This window comes from Sorghum bicolor, chromosome 1, assembly GCF_000003195.3.
Source record: "Sorghum bicolor cultivar BTx623 chromosome 1, Sorghum_bicolor_NCBIv3, whole genome shotgun sequence".
NCBI classification, from domain to species: domain Eukaryota; kingdom Viridiplantae; phylum Streptophyta; class Magnoliopsida; order Poales; family Poaceae; genus Sorghum; species Sorghum bicolor.
In genome coordinates, this window is record NC_012870.2 from 11215938 (window position 1) to 11239541 (window position 23604).

Genomic DNA, 23604 nt, shown 5'->3' on the forward strand with positions numbered 1-23604 from the left:
AATCTTATTTTTATCCTTATTTAAATTATTTATTAATTTTATTTTCTCTATGCACTTTTTATCATTTGTTAATTATGCCTGTTTTTTTATATTTTTTTCTTAGTAATTTTATTTTTTATTTTTATTTTCTATATATATGTGATATATATGTAGTATATATTTAGTGTTCTATATTGTGTTATGTCATGTTTACGTAATATATATGTGATGTTCTATGATATTTCTTACGGTGTTCACTTAGTATACATGTAATCTATAACAGATGTGATGTTCTATAATATATTTAATGGTGTTCTATGATGTATTTAGTGATGTTACTATTCTATAAATATATTTACGATATTTAAAAAGTAACCCTTTGACATTATTTGAAAATTTTCTCCATTTTGTGTTTTTATTTTTTTTCTTATGCTTTTTACTCTAGAATTTTTTATTTTTTTATCTATGTTATGTATTTATGTATTTTTATGCATATTGTAATATCAGTTTCATAAACCTAAAACCAAAATGCTATTCTTCTAAATCGATAACATTTTTTTACAAAGACAGAACATTGTCTATTGAACCTAGAATATTGTTTCTACTTAATAAAAGAAAATATTTTATCTTTATAAGATAAATATTCATTAATAAAATTTTATCTAAATATATCCATGTGTGATCTTGTTTTGAAGGATTTGTTATAAGAAATTTAATGGTACAATCAGAATTTAATTTATATCTCTAGTTTAGGAGTTATGACTTTTTTTAATTCGCTAAAACAGTTTTGCATGCATAAGTGAGTGGGGCCTAGGTTGATGGGATAGCGTGTCATAACAAATTCGATTTAAAATTTAATTTAATGGTGCAATCAAAATTTAATTTATATCTTCGGTTTAAAAGTTATGACTTTTTAAAATTCGCTAAAACAATTGTGCATGCATGGGTGAGTGGGGCCTAAGTTGATGGGATAGCCTATCATGGCTAAAAGGGATGAGAGTTGTGGCTTCACCATGGGTGTGGTAGATGGGTCCTTTCCATAATTTTTAGTTGTAGATATAGATGTGATGTTCTATAATATATTTAACAGTGTTCTATGATGTATTTAGTGATGTTAATGTTCTATAAATATATTTACGATATTTGAAAAGTAACCCTTTGACATTATTTGAAATTTTTCTCCATTTTGTGTTTTTATTTTTTTCTTATGCTTTTTACTCTAGATTTTATTTATTATTATTATTATTATTATTATTATTATTATTATTATTATTATTATTATTATTATTATTATTATTATTATTATTATTATTATTATTATTATTATTATTATTATTATTATTATTATTATCATCTATGTCATGTATTTATGTATTTTTATGTATATTGTAATATCAATTTCATAAACCTAAAACCTTACTATCTTCTAAATCGATAATATTTTTTTCAAATACAAAACATTATCTGTTGAACCTAGAATATTGTCTCTACTTAATAAAAGAAAATATTTTATCTTTATAAGATAAATATTTATTAATAAAAAATTATCTAAATATATCCATGTGTGATCTTGTTTTGAAGAATTTGTTATAAGAAATATAATGGTGAAATCGGAATTTAATTTATATCTTTAGTTTAAGAGTTATGATTTTTTTTAATTCGTTAAAACAATTTTGCATGCATGGGTGAGTGGAGCCTAAGTTGATGGAATAGCATGTCATCACATAGTAAAAAATGGAGTTGTGGCTTCACCATAGATATAGTAGATGAGTCCTCTCTATAAATTTTTAGTTGTAGAGACTAGACGTGCGGTGTGTGGAGGCTTTGTTCTAGAAAACTGCCGCAAATGCAGGACTTGGCCTAAATAAAAAGAAAACGTTCCTAACCTTTTTTTTCTTCTGAAAAAAGGTATATATATAATCATATTGTGTCAACTTGTCCTTATGCACCCGCTATTATTTTCCTTGATATATATCATATACTGAGTGTCTTTCTCAGAACATAGAGATCATCAGAAGTTATATTAATTTAAACTTATACTAATTTTAGCTTTATTGACAAGAGCATTGACATATGTTATTTCTAGGAGCAAGCGGAGCCTTAGTCGTTTTGTCTGATTCTCCAATTTCGTGTCTGTTTCTACTTCGTTTCTGTCGTTTTCTTTTTCCTTTAATCAAATTCCGTTTCTCTAATTCTCGCATCAGTTCCCATCTGGATTTTATCCACTTTTGTTCTTCTTTCCATTACGTGTGTTTCTATTTTCCTTTTTTTTTTGTCTTTGATCCTTTTCTTCTTTCCATCTTTGTGTGTCTATTTTCTTTTTCCCATTCTTTCCGTTCGTGTATTTCTGTTTTTTTTCTATTCTCCTCTATGGAACGGTGTTTTTTCCATAAATAAAAGTTTTAATAACAAATACGTACTCCCTCTGTACCCATAAAGAAAATGATTTTGGACAAAAATAGGTCAAACATTGAAAATATAAATCATATAAGTTATTTAATTTGGAAATATAAGAACCATATGAATAGATTTGTCTTGAAAAATACTTTCATAAAAATATACATATACTACTTTTTGATAAATATCTTTTTATAAAAATAAAGAGTCAAAGTTAGGCTTTAGAGACCATGTTGTTGTCCTACATAACTTTCTTTTGAACTAGTGATCTTTCTTTAGAAACACATGGGTTGGATAGAGCTGGCGCAGCAGCCGCCGGCCAACAAGGCGAGGCCCGAGAGCCGAGAGCGCCATGACCAGTCTATTCGCTTAAGCTTATCTGTCGAATATGTCAGTCATTCAATAATATTTTTTCTCAAAACAAATCAACAACACAATATTTTCAGCCATAACTTATCAGCCAAAAACCTCCACAGTATGGTTGCCGATGTGGATGAGGCAGAGGCCCAAGTTGATGGTCTAACTGAACTAAAATCTTGTGCAATTCATTGTCTAATCTAGTTTAATTCTTTAAACCAATCCATAATGACACGTTAGCAATTAACTCTTTGTTGACTTTAATAAGATACCAGAACTATATATTTTATGCGAACTCAAAGAAAGCAATGAAACTTGATATTTAACTGTAGCAGCATATTATATTTATTATTGGCAAGATTAACTTATACTATGGATGTCATAGTCACTGTAAAGTAAATTATACTCCATCGGTCCTAAATTAGAAGACATTTGGGTTCTCTACATACATTGATCATTAATTGAGTAGCTCTTAAATTTTATAAAAAAGGTGAACACACTTAAACTCGAATACGCACAAAATTTACACATCATTGTAATTAAGATAAAGTAGTTTCATACAAATGCACACTTTTGGTGAGCATTGTAGGAGATATAGAAGATTATAGCTTAGGGTTGGACCATCATATAAAGGCCAAACATATATAGATATGTATCACTTCATTCATACAAACATTTGATAGTTTTTTTCTTCATGTTGCAACGCATGAGCATATATATTCGCTAGTTATAATAATGTCTGAGCCCTCAAATGACAGACACTGACTCAATTTATAAAATAAGAATTCTCACAACGACAAGATCTACTCAATATGGATTAGGCGTAAATGAAACCTTAACAAGAATCTAAAAAAAACCCGTAGTATTCTTTCTTTCTTGGATAAGGGACATAGTAAAAACACAAATTATCATCCGGAAAACTACTTGATAAAGCTGTTGTTCATGTTCCTTTAATGAAAAAAAGGGTATGCCTTGGTAACATGGTTGTCACCGTAGGCCTCGTAGAATTATTATTTCTTTCTATTCTTCCCATTACATGTTCTTTTGTAATATATAAGGCATCTAAAGCAATAAAGGTTACTGGTTTTTCTGGTTTCCTACTAATTGACTACTCCAAACCGATCGAGTCCATGTCCATTAGTATTTTCTAACCAAACCATATGCTCCTACATTGATAAAAAAAATACAAAACCAAACCAGTAAATCTGGTTTTAACTCAAACCATTACCAGATTTAATTATGGTTGTCTTCCCGTGATCCAAATAGCCCTACCTGCGGCTTGCGGGCAGGTGGCAACGCCGCAACGGTCGACTGCTTGAGCGTCCGCGCCTGGGCCCCGCCTGGCAGCGGCAGCCAGCAGGGGCATCCAACGGGCAAGAGCACGAGCACAGAGCAGATGCGACGCGCGGTCCATCGAACCAAATCCCCAACGGTCACAAGGACGGATAGACACGGGCGCACAGTATAAGAGCCACAGCTAGCCGTTACGCATCGGGAAACAGATCTCCCATCCGGCCATCCCCTCCCCTCCCCACGCCCAAAATCTCCGCCGTCTCCCTCACAGTTCCGGTTCTCCCCACCCCAGTCCCGCCGCCCACTATTCCCAATCCGAACGCAGCCGCCAGCCCGGATGTCGATTGCGGCGGCCAGATCCCCGTCCCCGGGCCCGCCGGCGAGGCCGTGCTGCGGCCTCAGGAGGAGCGCCGATTCCAGCCCCTTCAGGCCCGCCGCGTCCCCACACGGTACGGTAGACGCCGTATCTCGATCTCCTATTCTCTCTTTCCCTCGATCATCCGCCGCCGGCTTCTTACAGATTTCCTCGCGTGATTCACTTCGCAGATTCGCCGCAGAGGAGTTCCTCCGTTTGCAAGAACAGCGGCCGCGTCTCGCCGCGCACCTGGTGCGCGGAGAAGGAGAACGACCCGCGGGAGCGGGACGCGGCCGGGACCGGGGCCGCGAGCGCGAGGACGCACAAGGTCCGCTCCAGTGGTGGCGTTTTCGCCGCCGCCGGCGGTGTCGCCAAGAGCTTCATGGCGCCCACCATCTCCGCCGCCTCCAAGGCCGTCGCGCCGTCGGCCACGCCGAGGAAGAAGGTGCTCGGGGAGCGCAACAACGACCCCGTCCCCTCCTCGCCACTCGACCTCGCGCACAGCAGCTGCAAGCCTAGGGGCCCGCATCAGCAGCCGCCCGACGAGCAGGCTCTTGGCGCGCCGAGGCGTCTGCGGCTCTCGCTTGACGGGGCGTCCGCCCCTCCTCCTCCCGCGGCTGGGCCGGTCGTCTCGCGCGTCGTCCGCCGGTCGTTCGAAGGGGACGAGGCCGCCGTGGTGGTTGAGAATCCCGTCTCCAGGAGCGACCACCACGCGGCGGCGGCTTCGGTGGACGCGGAGGCCGTGGCAGCGCCGTACGACCCCAAGACGAACTACCTCTCCCCGAGGCCTCGCTACCTGCGCTACCAGCCCAACCGCCTCCTCGAGATTTACCGTCATGGCGGTGGCGCGGTGCTCGAGGAAAGATTCGCCACCGAGAGCAGCAGCGAGGACACTGCAACAACCACCACCACGGAGGAGGAGGAAGTATCCGGGGAGGAGCAGCCAGGTGACTCCTCGGAGGAGGAGACCTCGGCTCTGGCCTCTCCATCGGAGGCCAGCGCTAAGCCTGCTGCTCCGGCCCTGGATGGCCTCCTGCGGCCCCAGCCCGCGCTGGATTCGCCAGTAGCTCGGGTCCTGACACCGGAGGGGAAGGAGTCCCCGCGGGCTGGTGGCGTGCTGATACCTGAGCAGGAACCTGCAGTGAGCCCCGCGCGAGCTCGTCCCAAGAAGAAGAGGTCATCGATGAGGTTCTTGCTTGCTCCCCTCGCTCTGGTTCTGTTGATGGCTGCAGCGTTTGTCTGTGTGCCACCGCCGCCGGATCATCCGGTCATGCTGAACACCTCCCTGTCAAAGGTGTCAGACTTTCTTTCAGTTCAAGAATTGCAACCTGTGGAGTTGGCTGCTAGGCTGAAGCAATGGTCTAGCAGTTCGTTGGACTTTGTCACGTCCTACTGGGAGGCTATTGTATCTTACCAAGATCGAGACGTCTTTGGTCCGCATTTAGCGGCCAATTTGAGTGCTGCTGCTGCTGCAGATGTAGATGCAGATTATGCTGTTGGTTTCTACTTCAGTGCTGCTCAGACAAGCCCAATCAGTTTGGAGAAGGAGTTGGGGATTCAGGAGGTTGTTTTAGAAAGTGATACTGAGATGATTGTAGGGCCTGATGTAGAGGAACTGACAAAATATGCCGACCCTGATGCAGAACCTATTGATGATACTGAAATGGAACAGGAAGATGTATCTGGGGTACCAAGTGCCATGGAGGAGGCAAATGTTGATGCAGTAGTAGAGGTGTTCAGTGCTGAGATGGCAGAAGAAGTGTCTGGCAGTAGTGGAGAAGAGATGGCAGCCTCCATTCAGAATTCAGATGTTCCTTCTCAATCCACTCCCGAGCCTGAACAAGCAGAGGGCATTGACGAGGCTTCCTTGCAACAAGATGTTCAGACTGAGGACTCCGAGGGCGATCATGCTGATGGCAAGGAGGATCAGGAAGCTCACCTGGTTGGTAAGAAGTTGGGATCAGATATTTGGCCAAGTTACTTGGACAAAATATCAAATCCGGCTGCAATTGGGGCTGCTCTTGCTGCCATTATTGTTCCTGCTGCTCTGGCATACCTTTACATGAGGCAGAAGCAAGCTCGCGTTGCCTCCAATGAATCAGCTGAGCAAGTCGAGCAGGCTGAGCAAGTTGAGCAGATTGAACAAATTGAGCAGGTTGAACAAGTTGAGCAGTCTGAAAGTCTTTCTGGCTCAGGAAGTAGCCAGGGGCATGTTGTTGCCACGGGTTCACTGTTTCGTAGTCCTGGCCTAGAAGAAACTAAGAGACTTGGTGGCTCTGGCCCGTCACAGTATAGCAGCAGCTTGTCATCTGGGCTTGGCCGGAGGAATACCAAGGGTGAGGAATACCAAGTGTCGAGGAGGGATTCCACAGCTCAATCCACATCATCTTATGGTAGTTTCACCACATATGAGAAGATCCCTGCCAAGAAGAAGGTAAGCTGCAATTGGTATTTATCATTCAGTTGTTCATTTTGCTTGTTTTGATCTGGCCTTGTGTTTAACTTGTACCGACCTTGTTCTCACTACACAGGGAAACAAGGAGGACGAGGCGATGACCCCAGTCCGGCGCTCCAGCAGGCTGAGGAATGTGAAAACTCCTGAAGCCTAGGATTGGGGCAAGCTGGCCTCTGAACTGTTTTTAAGACGATTTAACTTTTAGATTTAGATACTTGTCTAGGCACTTGGGTTGCTACTCAGTGAAGTATCACAGACATGTCTAGGCATTTTCAACAGATTTGTATGGTGTGATTAACAGCTCTCTGCTGTTTTTCGTTCAAAAATGATTAAGACTTGTGTGTTCAGTATAACTGCATAAGATTTTAATTGATGTTGACTTGCTTGTTGTACTGTTCTCTAGTTGAGATGAATCCAATTATTTTCAATGGGTCTGTTCATTTGAAATCCTCTTATTCTCCATTCTGCTACTGCTGCTGCCGGCAGCAGGAGCACTGTGAAGAAGCCAAATGAATGTTTCTTACTTGAATGTGTTGTACATGGATGTAGTTCGCTGGATTGGTTTGCTCCGGTCGCCCCTTAAACTTTGCAACGAATGAGCTTAACAGCGCTCGGGATTTGTTGTACTGTTCTCCTGCTCAGGCATCCGCAGATCGAGCCAAAGATTCCTGCTGCCCGCGTCTGTGGCGCCTTCGTTTCGAGTACACTGGGCTCTCTGTCCTTGTTATGTTTTGTGGGTATGAAAATCTACGATTATTTTTCTCTCTTCATATGAATATGGGCAACAAATAAGCTAGTTTCAGTTGCTATGTCTAATTGTCTATGATGAAACTCCCAGCTGCAGCTATATCTGCATTACTGACAGTATTTTGCTTTCATTGCAGGGCTTGCCAGCTTCTCAATAACAGGTTTGGGTCTTTCCTTCACATTCCCATTTGAGGTTCATGAATTTCAAGTATGTTATCATATATATTTGGATGAGTGTAGTGGTTATCTTATCAAAGAATGACAATCACTGTTTTCTTTCCTTGTAGTGGTTATCATATATATTTGTGAAGGAGCTTTATCCGCCTTCAGTTACTATGTTGATTGTCGACCTTGTGGAACCTTTCATTTGGACGGTATATTTGCTTCATCAAGATTGCACAAATCTTCTCACTTGTTGTACAGTTAGTTGTTGTGCTTACAAGGAAGCAACAGACAATGTAAAGCATCACTTAAAGAACATAAATATCATAGTCATAGCTCACAGAAGTAACAAAAAGGAAAATATGAGACAAACAGCTACTAATGTGGAATTATGCTACTCTGGCAGCTCAGCCAAGAAGTCATAGCCACAAGCAGCAGTTCATAAACTATGCCTCAAAGATCATATGAACATTTTCAATAAAATATTAAGCAGATAGACAGCACCAGATCACATGGGAGAAATCAGAATTTGGCAGTAATACCGTCAGAAAATGGTATCAGCCAAACGAATCTTTTCAAACATTTGCTTCGTGCATTTTGTTCCGTGCTGCAACTGAAACACCGTCAGAAAAGGGAAAATAATTCGAAGGGCCTTTGGTTCAAGGATAAACTTTCACCCAACTGCACATGGTGCTTAACAATGCTGCTAAATGTACATAACAATTCATGCATGCATCAACAACTGGGGCACCTGCTGCAGTTTATATAGCTTCTAATTCTTAAAATCATGAACAGAAACAGTTCACCTAGAGTAAAAAACATAGTGAAATTTCCAGTCCTCGGCATCTTGGCCTCCACATCAGCACGGGACAGATTTTGCATGAATCTTGAAGCAGCTAGGTAATTTTCCTTTTTGATAGTCCAAAGGATTTTTCTAGAATGGCGTTGCACCAAGTCACCCGAAGCAAAACAAACATCAGATAATCGGGTATAGTACAGTAGTACTGTTACAAAGTCACCAACCAAAGTTCATTTTTTCCCCCGGAGCCATCTGATTACATGGATTGATGAATAGATGTTTCAGTGCAACTCCCATGATTGTCGGCATATGTCCCCCCGTTCAGGTTACCCAGCCAAGCAGCCCTGGTCATCAGCTTCTTCCCTGTTAAATAACTTTTCTTTTTGAGGAATAGCTGTACATAATGACATCTTAAGCAAAATATCAGTATTCTCCCCTGGTTATCAGCTTCTTCCCTGTAAAATAGCAACGACAATGCAAGGTGCTTCTTTCATTGTAAAACTCAGTTGCCATAATATGCAGTATTCTCTGAATTTTGGAATCCATTAGGCTCAGACATTTGTCATTTATGTGCCTCCATTTATCTTCTTTCCATTTTCCCACGAGGATTGACAAGTGACTACATTCAGCATTTTGGTACTGCATATATGTGTTTTTGAATACAAATATATCTGAGCAGAATTTACGTTTCAGATTTACTGCATATATGTGTTTTTGAGGCCTCTTTCGAAATACAGAACTTTCTCCCAATCCTGAGGGGATTAATTGTTTTTTACTGACAATACACTACTGCAGAAAACCTTGCTCAATCATCTGTGTTCTTGTTTGTTGCAACTCTGTCCTATTCTGCTCGTATATGCTCGTTTCCTCAATTAGAAAAAGAAACTCGTTTCCTCGGGCTTATCGAATCTTTTTTCTCCAAACAATAATTGGAGTTTTGAATCCCTATACCGGTCAATTTTCCACCCACGAATAAACAGAAATCTTCAAATGCCTTTTTCTCATTTTCGAAACACGTAGTACCACCCGCAGAGCGCGGGAAAAGAAAAAAAAAATCAAACAACGGTTAGGCCCACATTTCCCCACACGTCAGCACCCAAGCCGCCCAATCCGCATCTGCCTGGCAGCTCGGACCCACATGTCATAGCCTGCCGGCTGCCGGCCTCTAGCTTGGGGCAGCACAACTACTCGCACAGCCTCCCTCGCCCCTCGCATCATCCGCCGCCGGCCCACCACCTCCGACACCTCTCCCTCCGCCGCCTCCGATTCTTCCCCAGTCTCCGCAAACCCTAGTCCCAATGGCCGCCTCCACCAGGACTACCAGCTCGTTCCCCTACCTAGTCGCCGCCTCCTCTCCCGCGGCCCGCCGCCACGGGGCCAGCCACCGGATCCGCGCCTCGGTGGGGGAGGCGGCGATGGACGTGGTGTCGGAGGCGGAGCTGCGGGAGAAAGGGTTCATGGGGATGCGGAAGACCAAGCTCGTGTGCACGGTGGGGCCCGCATGCGTCGAGGCGCTGCCGGCGCTGGCGCGCGGCGGGATGGGCGTGGCGCGGGTCAACCTCTGCCACGGTGGCCGCGAGTGGCACCGCGCCGCCATGCGCGCCGTGCGGAGGCTCAACGAGGAGGAAGGCTTCTGCGTGACGCTTATGGTTGACACCGAGGGCTCCCAGCTCCTCGTCGCGGACCACGGAGGCGCCACCTCAGCGAAGGCCGAGGTAGGTTTGTCACTTGGTCTCCGCTACTCTGCATCTGCATTGCTTCTCATGATCTCATCCAGTTGTTGCATTGTGTCATTAAGGTCACCGCGCCACATCTGATCATGATCGTGATCTCGTTTCATCTACTGCATGTGCATACACGATTTCTGTACTGTCTTTGTTGTTGTTGACCTATGTGGTTGTGCAGTGAACCGGTTGTAAGTGTGTATGCACTGCTTTCAATAACTCAGTAGCATCAAACTTGTTTTTCTCTTCTGATGAAAGCAACTGGGATTAATTTCATCTATTGATATAGCCCATACTCATTTGGTGTGATTAGATTGGAATCATCCCCCGCTTGGTTAGGATGGTCATATTCTGGAATTGTTTTGCTTCTTGTGACATGATGATAAATTGATAGTGGTATCCTGTTCCAGATCTTTTGATGTTTGATTGGATTCTGTTTGAGGTCCACTTTCTTTTATAAGGAATACCATATATATTGATGGATGGATCCTTTTTGTTCCATACTAAAGGATTTTTCATTTCTGTACGTGCGTGATGCTGACTATTACTGGACTGGATGTCTGGATTTCTATTAAACTGACTGCTAATGAAGCAATGATATGTTGAACTTGACAGTACAATTATCCTGAGGGTATTTAAATTTGATGTACTTGATGTTTTGTTATTCAAAAGTAATTGATAATATATTGGTTGACCTTCATCTTGATCTTGTTCAGTGATTTTCTTAGAAGTTTTGCACACAGACATTAATTCCCAGAATCTCACTCAAGAGATCAGACGTTTCTGAATCCTGACAAGTACTGGGGAAATAGCAACCTGCAGACATGTTTTGTTTGCTCCTGCCACACCAAAACGTGATTGGTGAATGGTGACTGGAATGGCCCAAGTGCCAGTCCTGAAACATTTTAGTCTAAGTAGGTAGCTTTAGCTGTCAGGATATATCTATGTGCATGTGGGTTAGTATTGAGAATTTTATTTTATTTTGGTAATTACTGAATGTGGGGGCTGGCAAATAGTAGGTTGAGAAATTCTCTTGTGGCAAAGAGTTTAATGAAGGCTTATCAAGAGTATACTGTCTTTTTCAATCCATAATATTTTATCTGTATTATAAACTATAGTAATATGCATACACATATAGTCTACTATACTTGACACAAACCATTTGGACGTGCATCTTTCATCGTGTCAATCACATGTAGAACCAGACCCCACAACTCATTGGCATAACTTGGCAGTATATATGAAAAGTGCACTGAAATGGTAGTACAGATGAAAATTACCTTCTAATAATATGTATGTCATCCAATATCTATTGTGATATATTGGAGCTTTATTTTTGGGAGGGAGATATATTGGACTTGTATCCTTATCCAATGTGTATCATGATATGGAATTGTGGACATTACACTAAACTAAATTATTGAGGCTACTATATAGTAACTGTGACACCATTCCCTTTGTCCCTGAATTATATTACTGTACATACAATAAGGTTTTAACTAAAAGATACTCTTCATTGATTTGTCAATCATCTTCTTGGATCTGCTGAGAATTAGTAAAAGGATCATAGTATTTGTAGTAGTATGCTGCATCTTCGAGAAAAAATGTGATAGGTTTTCGTCTTTCCGTGGTATTGCAGGATGGGTCAGAGTGGATATTTACAAACAGAAGAGCTGATGAAGCCCATCAGTTCACAATGCATGTGAATTTTGATAAGTTTTCTGAAGGTCTGAAGATGAGAAAAGCTTTGTTTCTTGTCTCTCCATAATATGAGTTCTAAATATTGCTCATTAGAAAACAACTTTCTCCACATTTACAGGCATTTTGGTTGGTGACGAGCTTGTAATAGACGGTGGAATGGCAACATTTGAAGTTAATGAGAAAATAGGAAATGATTTGCGCTGTAAGTGCACGGACCCAGGTTTGCTTCTTCCTCGAGCCAAGTTGTCATTCTGGAGGAACGGAAAATTAGTTCAAAGGAACTTTGGCCTTCCTACATTGTCAACAAAGGTTATTTGGGAAGAAAAGACTTGATATTCCTGCAACTCATGTATTGATTTTTTAGTTCCTTTCTAAGACAACAATTTTCTTGACATATTAAGAATGCAGCAGCTGTTCATGGACCATTCTTTTTTTGACTTATGGCCCATAGTTATAAAAACAAATCCTTTTGACATGATGAAATTTCTGGCTAACTTTATGTGAGCAATACCATCTAATACCTTCCCAATTTGCTTGACATGAAAAAGTTTTGTTGTTTGTGATATGTGTATCATCTCCAAATCTCTCTATCATTCATTGGCCACAACTATGTATTTGCTGCTTGCTGAGTGCCCTTATTATCTTGTAGGATTGGGCAGACATCGAATTTGGGATAGCTGAAGGAGTTGATTGCATTGCTCTATCATTTGTAAATGATGCTAATGATATAAAGCAGTTGAAGGCTTACCTCTCTAGAAGATCATTAGAGTGAGTAGATAGCTGCCACTTACTTCCTAATGCTCTAAAATATTCATAGAGTTATTCGTTGCTGGATAGCTTCTTAAAATATACATAAGGACTGTAGAATGTAGGTGGTGTCTGGAGACTCATGTTTGCTATAACCTACCATTACTGAATTGAAATCTAAACAAAGAAATGTAGGCATCAAGTATGACTTCCAATAATAAATGATCCATTTTGTATCTAGTGAACACACTGCATCTAATCTGGAGAATGTGAAGCTGGTGTAACAATATACTTTAATGTTATTGTTATAGCTAATTGTTTACAAAAATACAACTGAATACCAAATTGAAAATTTTACCTGAAATTTTGGCTGATGTATTTGTGTCAAACTTAGCAAGTGAAACCACTTCTTCAATAAAAACTCAGAATAAGTTTAGATATATTTTGTGACTGCAGCTTGTATTTGTATTACTGTTGATATTATTTAAAGCTGCATCTGGTTGTATAACAGACACATCAAAGTTTTTGCAAAGATTGAGAGTCTAGAATCTCTCAAGAACCTGAAAGACATCATAGAAGCATCTGATGGAGTTATGGTAGCACGAGGGGATCTTGGAGTTCAGATTCCTCTAGAACAAATCCCAGCCATTCAAGAGTCAATTGTTAAACTATGTAGACACCTGAACAAGCCTGTGATAGTTGCTTCTCAGCTTCTCGAATCAATGGTTGAATACCCAACACCAACTCGAGCAGAGGTAACCTAACTATAATACATCAGAAGCATAGATCTCAAACATGTTCATTCCATCTAGCTTTTGCCTTCAGCAATCCAACTGAGCCTTAAAACCAAACTTTGGATCCCCTAGTATTTAGTAATATTACTGCTACTGATGCTTTTTTTATATCTCAGTTTTTCCCCTTTTTGTTGGTGCCTCATGTTGGGTTTCATCTATAACCTACCCTTTGCTTGGTGTAAAAGGCTTTGTTCATTCTATCTGACCATTTCCTAATTACTTCTTTATGAAGGTGGCCGATGTTTCTGAAGCAGTGCGGCAATACGCAGATGCTGTGATGATATCAGCAGAGTCAGCTATAGGTGCATATCCCCAGAAAGCACTATCTGTACTTCGTGTGGCCAGTGAGAGGATGGAATCATGGAGCCGTGAGGAAAACATGCATAAACGTCTTCCACAACATCAGCTTGCAATTGCTCTGCCTGACCGGATCTCAGAGCAAATTTGCAACTGTGCTGTAGAAATGGGTACTTAATTTTTATTTCTCTTTTAAAACATTGGCCTTTCTATTGAATTCTCACAAACTTTATTTATTCTGCAGCAAACAACCTTGCTGTGGATGCCATATTTGTTTACACAAAACATGGTCACATGGCCTCACTTCTGTCACGCAACCGGCCCAACCCTCCCATATTTGCATTCACTGATAATGCCAATTCAAGAAAGAGCATGAACCTCTACTGGGGAGTGATTCCACTTCATCTACCATTGTCAAATAGCATGGAAGATAACTTTAATAAAACCATCAGCCTGATGAAGTCAAAGGGTTCAGTGAAACCTGGAGACACGGTCTTGGTGGTATCAGACTCTGATCTAAACCGACCTTGTGCTGCCACCTCAGTGTTCCAATCCATTCAGGTCCGGTTAGTGGAGTAGGTTCCGTACGGGTTGCTGCAAATGTCTCATGGATTACGTGTCTCCACTCTTCAATAAGGAGGACATTTGACTGTTATACATGTACTTGTTCGTCTGGGCTTATCAGCTGAATCTGTCAGCCATTCAGCAGTGTTTTTCTCTCAGAATAAATCAGCCAGCAGTACTTTCTGTCATGGCTTATCAGCCATTCCAGTATATATTGTAGCAATCGTTTTGCAATCTCACACCGACACAAAAGTAATGTTCTCAAGTATTATTGATCATATTTGCGATGTAGTACGTGTAAATGTGCAATCACGCTGTGAAAATATGGAAAGTTAGGTGCTAAATATCATGGCAGCTGTATGCAACTCTGGACCCCACAAGTTTTTTGGAGTGAACAAATTTAACATCAGGATCTATTCTTTGAAAGTTGGATGCATATAAAATTGCTATGGATTTTTTGATGACTCGACTTCAGTTTTTCTATTGCCAGCATTCCTTTTGATCCTACTCCCTCCGGTCACAAAAAACATGTTATTCATGATAAGATTTAGCCAAACCTTATAAAAACTAAAAACATCATTGTTTTTGTAGTTTGAAGTTTGAACATGTAAGTTATAAGCTATACACACGTGTAGATTTTTATTCACATATACTTGCGAAATCCTATAGGTTTGAAAGATTTTAAGAATAAACTCAATACATATCAAAGAATGTATTATTATGATAAGTATTTTGGTTAGAATTAACATTAGTGGTGGTACTTCTTATGAGTACTGAATAGTCATGTTTTATAAATTAAATCACTAAAGCTTTCATAGCTCAGTTGGTTAGAGCACCCGTTTAGTAAGCGGGAGGTCTTGAGTTCAACTCTCAATGAAAGCATATTTTTTGTTGAATACAATTTGTATCCCTTATCAATTTATTTATTTTTTTTATATTTTTTGTTGAATAGAATTTGTATCCCTTAGCAATTTATTTATTTATTGTCGAGTTCAATTTTTATCACTCACCAATTTTAAATTCAAATCTAGGAATTCATTTATTTTTGTTCAACTGAATTTGTATCACTTAGTAGTTTTTTACTCAAATCTTCTTGAATCAATTTTTATTCAAATCTTCTTGAATCGAATTCGTATCACTGCCTAGTTTTCTTTTCCCACCTTTTACCAGAATTTGTATCACTCAGCAAAGAAAATTTTCATTCAAATCTTCTTTAATTGAATTTGTATCACGGCCTGGTTTCTCTTTTCCCTCATTTTACCAAGCTCGCACTCTAACAGGGTTTGTTGCTAATTCATTTTTTTTTTCTTTGATGGGCACTTCCTGTGCTATACTGTGAGAATCATTTTCTCCCTTCTAAAAACATTAGTGAGAAATCCTTGTCTGAACTTCGGAGGCATGGCATGATGGCAATGGCCAATTGGCAACGTGTTCTTCTTCTTTTTTTTTGCTTGCTGCCAACTAGTAGTACACAACAGCACACAGCTCTCCATCATCTCTCTGGTTGCTGATGCTAAGGACTTGTTTAGGCCTTGTTTAGTTTACCCAAAAACCAAAATGTTTTCAAGATTCTCTGCCACATCGAATCTTTCGGCACATGCATGAAACATTAGATATAGACGAAAATAAAAACTAATTACATAGTTTAACTATAAATCGTGAGACAAATCTTTTGATCCTAATTAGTCCATGATTGAACAATATTTGTCACAAACAAACGAAAGTGTTACAGTAGCGAAATCCAAAATCTTTTCACATCTAAACCAGGCCTTAGATGTGAATTTTTTTTGGATTTCACTATTGTAACACTTTCGTTTGTTTGTGACAAATATTGTCCAATCATGGACTAACTAGTATCAAAAGATTCGTCTCGCGATTTACAGGTAAAAGTGTGCAATTAGTTTTTAATTTTGTCTAAATTTAGTTCTTCATGCATATGTCGTAAAATTTTATATGACGAAGAATCTTGAAAACTTTTTGGTTTTTGGCCTTGTTTAGTTCCGAAAAGATTTCGGATTTTGGTACTGTAGCAATTTTCGTTTGTTTGTGGCAAATATTATCCAATTATGGACTAACTAGGACCAAAAGATTCGTCTCGCGATTTCTAGCTAAACTGTGTAATTAGTTTTTGATTTCGTCTATATTTAATGCTTCATGCATGTGACGCAAGATTCGATGTGACGGGGAATCTTGAAAACTTTTTGCTTTTTGGGGTGAACTAAACAAGGCCTAAACAAGGCCTAATTGATTGCCTCAGCGTGCTCCATCAGCTGCAGGAACTTGGGGCACAAATGGCAAGTGGCCGAACCACAAAATTGGTGGCTACGGCTGGTTTCATTCATCAGCTCACAGCTGCCCTGACCTGTTTGTCGGAATGGGTGGTTGAGGCTGCATGGCCCAGAAATAAGTGCCCTGTCAGCATTTTAGGCCTGATTTAGTTCAAAATTTTTTTTGGTTTTCGCTAGTGTAGCACTTTCATTTATATTTAATAAGTACTATTCAATTATTGATTAAGTAGGTTTAAAAAAATCGTCTCGTAAACTACAGTGAAACTATATAATTAGTTATTTTTTTCTCTATATTTAATATTATATATATATCTAAAGATTCGATATAACGAGAAATCTTTAAAATTTTTGGAAACTAAACAAAGCGTTACATTGTCTGCGGCATGCATGCATGCATGTCCTCGACTCCTCGCACTGCCACTGTCCCACTGCCCCCGGTCGATGAGCGAGCCGAGCCAGTAGCCAGTAGCCACTGCATCACTGCTCTGCATGTGTGATGTGTCTCCGCCCCACCTGATTGCTGTTGGCACAGCACCAGCAACAGCAGCAACACTTGGCGTGGGGTTGCAGATAAAGTGCCCGGCATCGAATCTTGAGGACACTTGTCTCCTCCTTTCTGGGACAATGCCATGGTGTCGACTGCTGAATATAGATACTTGAGGAGTATCTGTATTCAGATACTGAATACTACTTTTCCTTTCAAGTTTTATACAGAGAGACAGACTTTCGTGGACGAAATGTACATTTGAGCTAGTAGCTGTTTCTGTCAGCGGATATCGTTCGAAAGGAACGTGCAACGTGTGCGTATATACTTTTGTCAAACAGAGACTCACGGAAACTGCGTCCTTTCACACAGTCAGCAAAAAGATGCTGACAGACTCACGCGCGCGCGCGCGCGATAATGCATGAAGACCTCAGCGGCACACTTGCAACGCTAGAAGATGCTGAAATCTTCTTTAACATATATAAAACCCCCACTTGCACTATTGAAATGAATGCAGATAATATCCACGGAACAAGCTGCTGATGAAAGCCTTTTTGAAATGGGAGATATATAATCCCATATGGAGACTAATTAATGCTAGCTGCAACCGTATGCGTTCTGATGCATGTGGATTTGTCTGAGGTCGACATCATTTGCTGCATTGCCTACCAAATCCGATTATTGCTACCTTTCCTGTAGACAGAGATCATCGTGCCAACTTCCGTCTTCTCTATTCAATGAAATTAATTAATTGATAAAAATCTGCTGCCGGTTCATTCTTAGAAAGAAGAAGAAGAGAGTGACAACTTTCAGCGAATCAGCTCAGAGATAATCCTTGGTTCAAAGTGGGTAAATAAATAGAATAAGAACAATGTACGTATCTCTTAAACAAACCAGAATAAAAATCAGAAGGAGACATCACATATAGACAAGCAATGCAACGTTCTCACTTCTATATATTAATTAATTGTTAAAGAGATTTACTAAAGCTGAGTACATTATTAGTGTTATCATATACTCAATCCATCCTAAAATAGAGTGCATTGTGACTTCTAAAATTTGTATTGAAATACAATACATTTTACATAATGACTATGTTTCGATTTGGCAAGGTTTAGGGTTATGATTTGAGAAGAAATTTTATTATTAAAATAATCTATGGATACATGCGTCATTTCTCATTTAAATGACTCTTTAAGTTGTCCTAAAATTTTTAGAACACACTTTATTATGGGATAGAGGGAGTACTCCGTATTCTGTTTGCTCTTCTTTCTCTCTTTTCTTGTCCCTTGTCTTGTGTCAGTCTTTTTTCCTTTTTTTTTATAAAAAACTTGCTGTTATTCTCCGTTATTTTATTTTCTCAGGAGCCTGTATCATTAAAAAAAAGAGTGGCACATTTTTTTTTGAGTGACTTAGCAATCAAACAATAATCAGTATAACGAGTTGTCTTTTAAATATTACCAACGATATTTTCTCAGGAGCCTGTATCATTAAAAAAAGAGTGGCACATATTTTTTTTGAGTGACTTAGCAATCAAACAATAATCAGTATAATGAGTTGTCTTTTAAATATTACCAACGACCTATAAGGCTATGGATGTGTACTACTCCCTCCATTCCAATTTATGGGTTGCTTTGATACATATAATTTTTTATTATAAATCTAGAAAAAATCATATCTAGGTGCATAGCAAAAACTATGTACTTCAAAAAGCCAAAACGGTATATAACTTGGGATAGAGGGTGGTATACTTTCTTTGGACAATGATGCACATGATGTCTGGATGCACAAACGTAAAGCTTTTGTACCACAACTCCGCAACTAATGCATGTATTTTGGTACCGCAACTCCGCAAGCTTCATCAAAGTACTTACATATTTGTAGTTTTACTAATATTCTGCAATAGTGCTAAATATTACGATCTCGTTGTTACCATGATGTTGATGTTGAAAACTACAAATTACTAATATTCTGCAATAGTGCATATGCATGTCGTGGTATCACTCAATGCGGCCTCAATGTAGTTTATATACTTCCCTATGTTTCTAAATCATAAGTCATTCTGGTTTTTTTATACAGATTTTACTTTCTTTTTTCAAGTAGATACATATTAGTATATGTTTAGATACGTAGGTACTATGCACAGAAACCAGAAATGAATAATTTTAAGCAGTGGGGTAACATGATCAATGTGTAGGAGGTTAGGTTGATGCCAGTACCTGCAACTTGCAAGAGCATATCAGGTCTTGTTTAGTTCCCCGTCCAAAAAATTTTCATTCATCCTATCGAATGTTTGGACACATACATAAAGCATTAAATATAGATAAAAAATAAATTAATTACATAGTTCGGTTGAAAATCGCGAGATGAATCTTTTAAGCCTAATTAGTCCATAATTAGCCTTAAGTGCAACCAGTATAACCCACATATGCTAATGGTAGATTAATTAGGCTTAATAAATTCGTCTCACAGTTTCCAAATGAATTACGTAATTAATTTTTTAATTAGTATCCAAATACTCCTTCCAACATTCTATAAAACATCCAAAAAGTTTTCACTCCCCAACTAAACAAGGCCTCAGCATCAGCTCTAACATTTTCGTGGAAGCAAGAGAAACATGATCAATTTGGCTTGATCGAGCAACGAGAATTGACAAGTTTGAACAAACTAAACTCGGACCGACCAGATCAAATAATTAAGCTACAACTAGCTAGCTTCAAGGTGTGTGCAGTGGTGAAGAAATAAACATTCGACACACACCGAAATCATTCACATCGAAGAGGACCTGCGTGCATACATATGCATGCATGCGATAGGACGCCACAGTAATTGTTGTTGACGACATGCAAGCACGTACAGACCCGATCGATCCAGACATTTATTCGGCGCCGCTAGTCCTTTTGAACAAAACTTCTTGTTATTTTCTGCACACCAATCTCGCTCTAACACGCTGGTCCAGCAAGCACAGCATTAAGCCTCCCTACAATGTCATCCGCCGTGGCGTTGAAGCCCTCCAACACCTGAAAAAAGAGAGGACGACACAGCTCTCCAGGTTTCAAGCTCGATTCAACACGTACTTACGTGGCGCATGCATCACCACTAAGTTATTCTTCAATGAAAATTTACACCACGTGTGCTAGTCGAGTACTGTACGCCGCGCCCTTTACTACTCATCAGTCATCACCAACAAGCGACAACACAACACTGTCAGCAAGAGCTTTCGTCCGGCCTGCTTGCATCCACGTATTAGCTTGCTAAAATTTCAAACAAGATTTTTAATTTCGATGTCGCAAAAATTTCGGCCACCATCGAAATTACCGAATCTTGCAAAATTCAGCCAAAGTTTCGTCAAAATTTTTTTAGAGACTAGCACTGAAGTATGTTTTTATTTTAAAAAAATTAGATCTAAACAAGTATCAGTATTAGTATATAATAAAATTTTGGATTACACTTCTATTGAATAGAAGAATATGCAATATAAACAATAAAAAATATGAGTCTAAAGTTATATAGAACATGTATTAGTATATAATAAAATTTTAGATTTTTCTCCCGGCCACCACTGAAATTACCGAAATTCGCGAAATTTCGGTGAAATTTCGCTGAAATTTTGAACCCTGATTTTAAAACTAAACTTTAGCCAGTTAAAAATCCTCTTAGTAAAGTTTTATTTTATTTGGGATGTTTGGATCCTCCAACTAATAGACTACTCAACTAAAATTTAGATAGGTTGAAGTAGCTAAACTCTAACTGGTTTTTTAACTGGACCATTTGGATTCCTATAGTAGTTAAATTTAGCAAGCTAAAGTTTAGTTTGTGGATCCAAACAAGCACTATATAGAGTTAAACAAAGGCTTTGAGGACTAAACCAATCCATAAATTGATAAAAAAACAAAGAAATTGTTTAAACAACCATAATATAATGGATCAGAGCAGGAACATATAAAATCGGATATAGGTATCATAGCTTACATTTGCAAGTACGAAGTTTATTATTATGCTTCAGTTTAAATTCTCGGTATAGAAGTTTCAAAAAAAAAATGTTGGTATAGTAATATAGTTGTACATTTCAAAAGCAACTTGCAGTCTGAGGCACTTCTTATCAGCTAGTTAAAACTTAATTAATTGACTACGGTCCTGTGGAACCAAGATGCAAATCTTCACCTTAATTTTTAAAAAAGATGCAAATCTCCAAGATCAACTAAGTTGAACTAAAACCTAAAAAAATGCTATAGCAATTCGTCAAAAATAAATAAACAAATAAAAGAATGCTATAGCAGCATTCACTCCAACAAAAAAAAGAAGTCCTATATGTAACCGTGGATTGATCTCTTCAACGTTGGGGCTGGTGCTGGTGCTGGTGGCCGTAATCTATTTGTCTTTTCGATCCGTTATATATTAATTGAAATCAACAAATAAATCACACATTTTCATTTCGATTAGCACAGTGAAGTGAATTTGTACGATCATCTCCAAATCAAACCTAGCTAAGAAAAGGCTAATTAAGAACTTGCCTTTGCCATTATGTTTATGATGAGGATGCAAGCCGACAAGGGCATGACATTGGTATGCGTGATGCTGAGGCAGAGTCCCTCGACCTCGGCCAGCACCCTGACGAGCACCCCCTTGCCGTCCTCGCAGTGGATCCTCAGCATCACGACGTTGCCGTCCAAGATCCTCGCCTCGATCTCCGGCAGCGCGTTCCTGGCGGTCGCCGCAGCCCCAGCTGTCGCGCAGGACGAAGGCGAAGGCGCGCCGCCGTCCTCGTCATCCCCCGGCGCCGCGATGCGCGGCTTCTTGACGAGCACCGCCGACTCCATGCCTCGGCCGTCTTCCTGGAGCGCCTTGAGCTTTTCTTGGAGCTCCTTCACGTACCTCGTCGCGTCGGAGAGGATCGTCGCCTTGTCCATCTGATCCATCACAAATTAAAGTAACCGATCGATGATGCATTGTGAAAATCTTGGTCAGAGATACGATGATGAAATATATATATAGTCTAGGGATTGACCTTCTTGAGGCAGGGAATGACTGCTGACAGCTCAATGAAACGCTGGTTGATCTTCTCCCGGCGCTTCCGCTCGGCGACGATGTGATCCTGCGAGCACGGTGGCGACGAAGAAGGCGCCGACATTTTGGCAGAGGCTCTCTTCGTCGGCGGTGGCCCGTTGTTGTGCACCATCTGTGGCTGTGGCACCGGCACGCCACCGCCACCGTTGCTCTCTGCCCTTGCGGCGGCAGCGGCGGCGGCGGCAGAGTTGGCCTGGGCTTCTTTGATTAGCTGCGCCGACGCCGAATTGAAGTCCCAGCCCACTTGCTGGTTGGCGCCGCTACTGCCGCTGCTGCGTGGCGTGGCACAGTTGACCAAGTTCTGCTGCGAGGACGGCGACCAGGCGTCGCGCTGCGCGGCCGTGACGGACGCGGTGCCACCGCCGCCGCTCCCGCTGTCGGTGTCGGCCGAGCTCCAGCTGTTGGTGGCGGCGGCGGCCCGGTGGCCTTCTCGCGCTGGTGGTTCGCCCGGGACCATGCTGTTCACTGACGCAGCGGAGTATCCCAACGCCGGGATTGAGGAGAAGGCGGCAGTATTGCAGCCATTATCGTCGTAGGCGGCGGTGGCCGCCGGCGTTGCCGGTGGGAGGTCGTCGTGCTGCAGTGTGCTCAGGGCCCACTGCAAGAACTGGCTCGAGTCCTCCATGTTGCCAGATATTGATCGAGCTGCCTAGAGATACTCCTTTCCTATATATATGAATCAGAAAAAGGATCGTCGATGCCTGAAAGCTTCAGATGATGTTATCAAGGAAAAATGCAATCGATGCGACAACTCTAATAGTCGAGTAACTGCACGGACACGTGAAGAAGTATTTGCGTGGCTGGCCCTATTTACCTTCTCACCCAAAATATTTTCATCCATCCCATCGAATCTTTGGACACTTATATGAAACATTAAATATAAATAAAAAATAAACTAATTATACAGTTTGGTTGAAAATCGCGAGACGAATCTTTTAAGTCTAGTTAGTCCATGATTAGCCTTACGTGCTACAGTAACCCACATGTGTTAATGATAAATTAATTATGTTTAATAGATTTGTCTTGCAGTTTCTTGACGAGCTATGTAATTTGTTTTTTTATTAGTTTCTAAAAACCTCATGATATAACCTATCCGATGTGACGCTTAAATTTTTTTTATCTCTCCAGGATCTATGCCAATCCGCACAAGATTCGTGGTGGATAACAACAATAGTGGTAGCAAAAGTTTTGTAGGGCACTAGGGCAGCAAGGCCGATGTGAGTGTGACTTCCCTATTGGCGAGTCTCTGCTGCGGTCTGCCAGATCAAAAGGCGAAGGAAAAAAACAAAGCTCGTGAAGCACAACAGAGGTACTGTAGAAAGACATACTGTAGAAAATGCCTCCAACAGTGCTAAGTTGCCAACTCAGCTAGTTTACAAGATCTATATCATCAT

The 23604-nt window shown here is 40.5% G+C and overlaps 3 protein-coding genes and 1 non-coding gene across 4 annotated transcripts; 3 read left to right on the plus strand and 1 right to left on the minus strand.

Annotated features, from left to right (window-relative positions):
• On the plus strand, positions 4240-7264 carry LOC8056730. The gene is made up of 3 exons (XM_002464049.2): positions 4240-4475; positions 4573-6815; positions 6913-7264. Exons 1-3 carry the CDS (start codon positions 4364-4366, stop codon positions 6988-6990), a joined length of 2433 nt encoding a protein of 810 aa, XP_002464094.1. The 5' UTR covers positions 4240-4363; the 3' UTR covers positions 6991-7264.
• Positions 9701-14780, plus strand: LOC8056731 (pyruvate kinase isozyme A, chloroplastic). Its single transcript, XM_002464050.2, has 7 exons — positions 9701-10259; positions 11908-11995; positions 12088-12278; positions 12619-12737; positions 13228-13471; positions 13743-13977; positions 14052-14780. Exons 1-7 carry the CDS (start codon positions 9843-9845, stop codon positions 14384-14386), a joined length of 1629 nt encoding a protein of 542 aa, XP_002464095.1. The 5' UTR covers positions 9701-9842; the 3' UTR covers positions 14387-14780.
• On the plus strand, positions 15180-15253 carry TRNAT-AGU. The gene has a single exon. It is a non-coding gene; the product is annotated as a tRNA-Thr (tRNA).
• LOC8056732 (transcription factor NAI1) lies at positions 19674-22968 on the minus strand. The gene is made up of 3 exons (XM_002466641.2): positions 22152-22968; positions 21658-22053; positions 19674-20163 (listed from the first exon to the last, which is right to left on the minus strand). The coding sequence occupies exons 1-3, from the start codon at positions 22833-22835 to the stop codon at positions 20086-20088; spliced, it is 1158 nt and encodes a 385-aa protein (XP_002466686.1). The 5' UTR covers positions 22836-22968; the 3' UTR covers positions 19674-20085.

Excerpts from the sequence above, each read along its gene's own strand:
- LOC8056730 (XM_002464049.2), top strand. The coding sequence starts at position 4,364 with ATGTCGATTGCGGCGGCCAGATCCCCGTCCCCGGGCCCGCCGGCGAGG. Across the intron at positions 4,476-4,572 it reads GCCCGCCGCGTCCCCACACG|ATTCGCCGCAGAGGAGTTCC; the intron begins GTACGGTAGACG and ends TTCACTTCGCAG. Across the intron at positions 6,816-6,912 it reads AGATCCCTGCCAAGAAGAAG|GGAAACAAGGAGGACGAGGC; the intron begins GTAAGCTGCAAT and ends CTCACTACACAG.
- LOC8056731 (XM_002464050.2), top strand. The coding sequence starts at position 9,843 with ATGGCCGCCTCCACCAGGACTACCAGCTCGTTCCCCTACCTAGTCGCC. Across the intron at positions 10,260-11,907 it reads CCACCTCAGCGAAGGCCGAG|GATGGGTCAGAGTGGATATT; the intron begins GTAGGTTTGTCA and ends GTGGTATTGCAG. Across the intron at positions 13,978-14,051 it reads CAACTGTGCTGTAGAAATGG|CAAACAACCTTGCTGTGGAT; the intron begins GTACTTAATTTT and ends TTTATTCTGCAG.
- LOC8056732 (XM_002466641.2), bottom strand. The coding sequence starts at position 22,835 with ATGGAGGACTCGAGCCAGTTCTTGCAGTGGGCCCTGAGCACACTGCAG. Across the intron at positions 22,054-22,151 it reads TCATTCCCTGCCTCAAGAAG|ATGGACAAGGCGACGATCCT; the intron begins GTCAATCCCTAG and ends GTGATGGATCAG. Across the intron at positions 20,164-21,657 it reads TCATAAACATAATGGCAAAG|GTGTTGGAGGGCTTCAACGC; the intron begins GCAAGTTCTTAA and ends CTCTTTTTTCAG.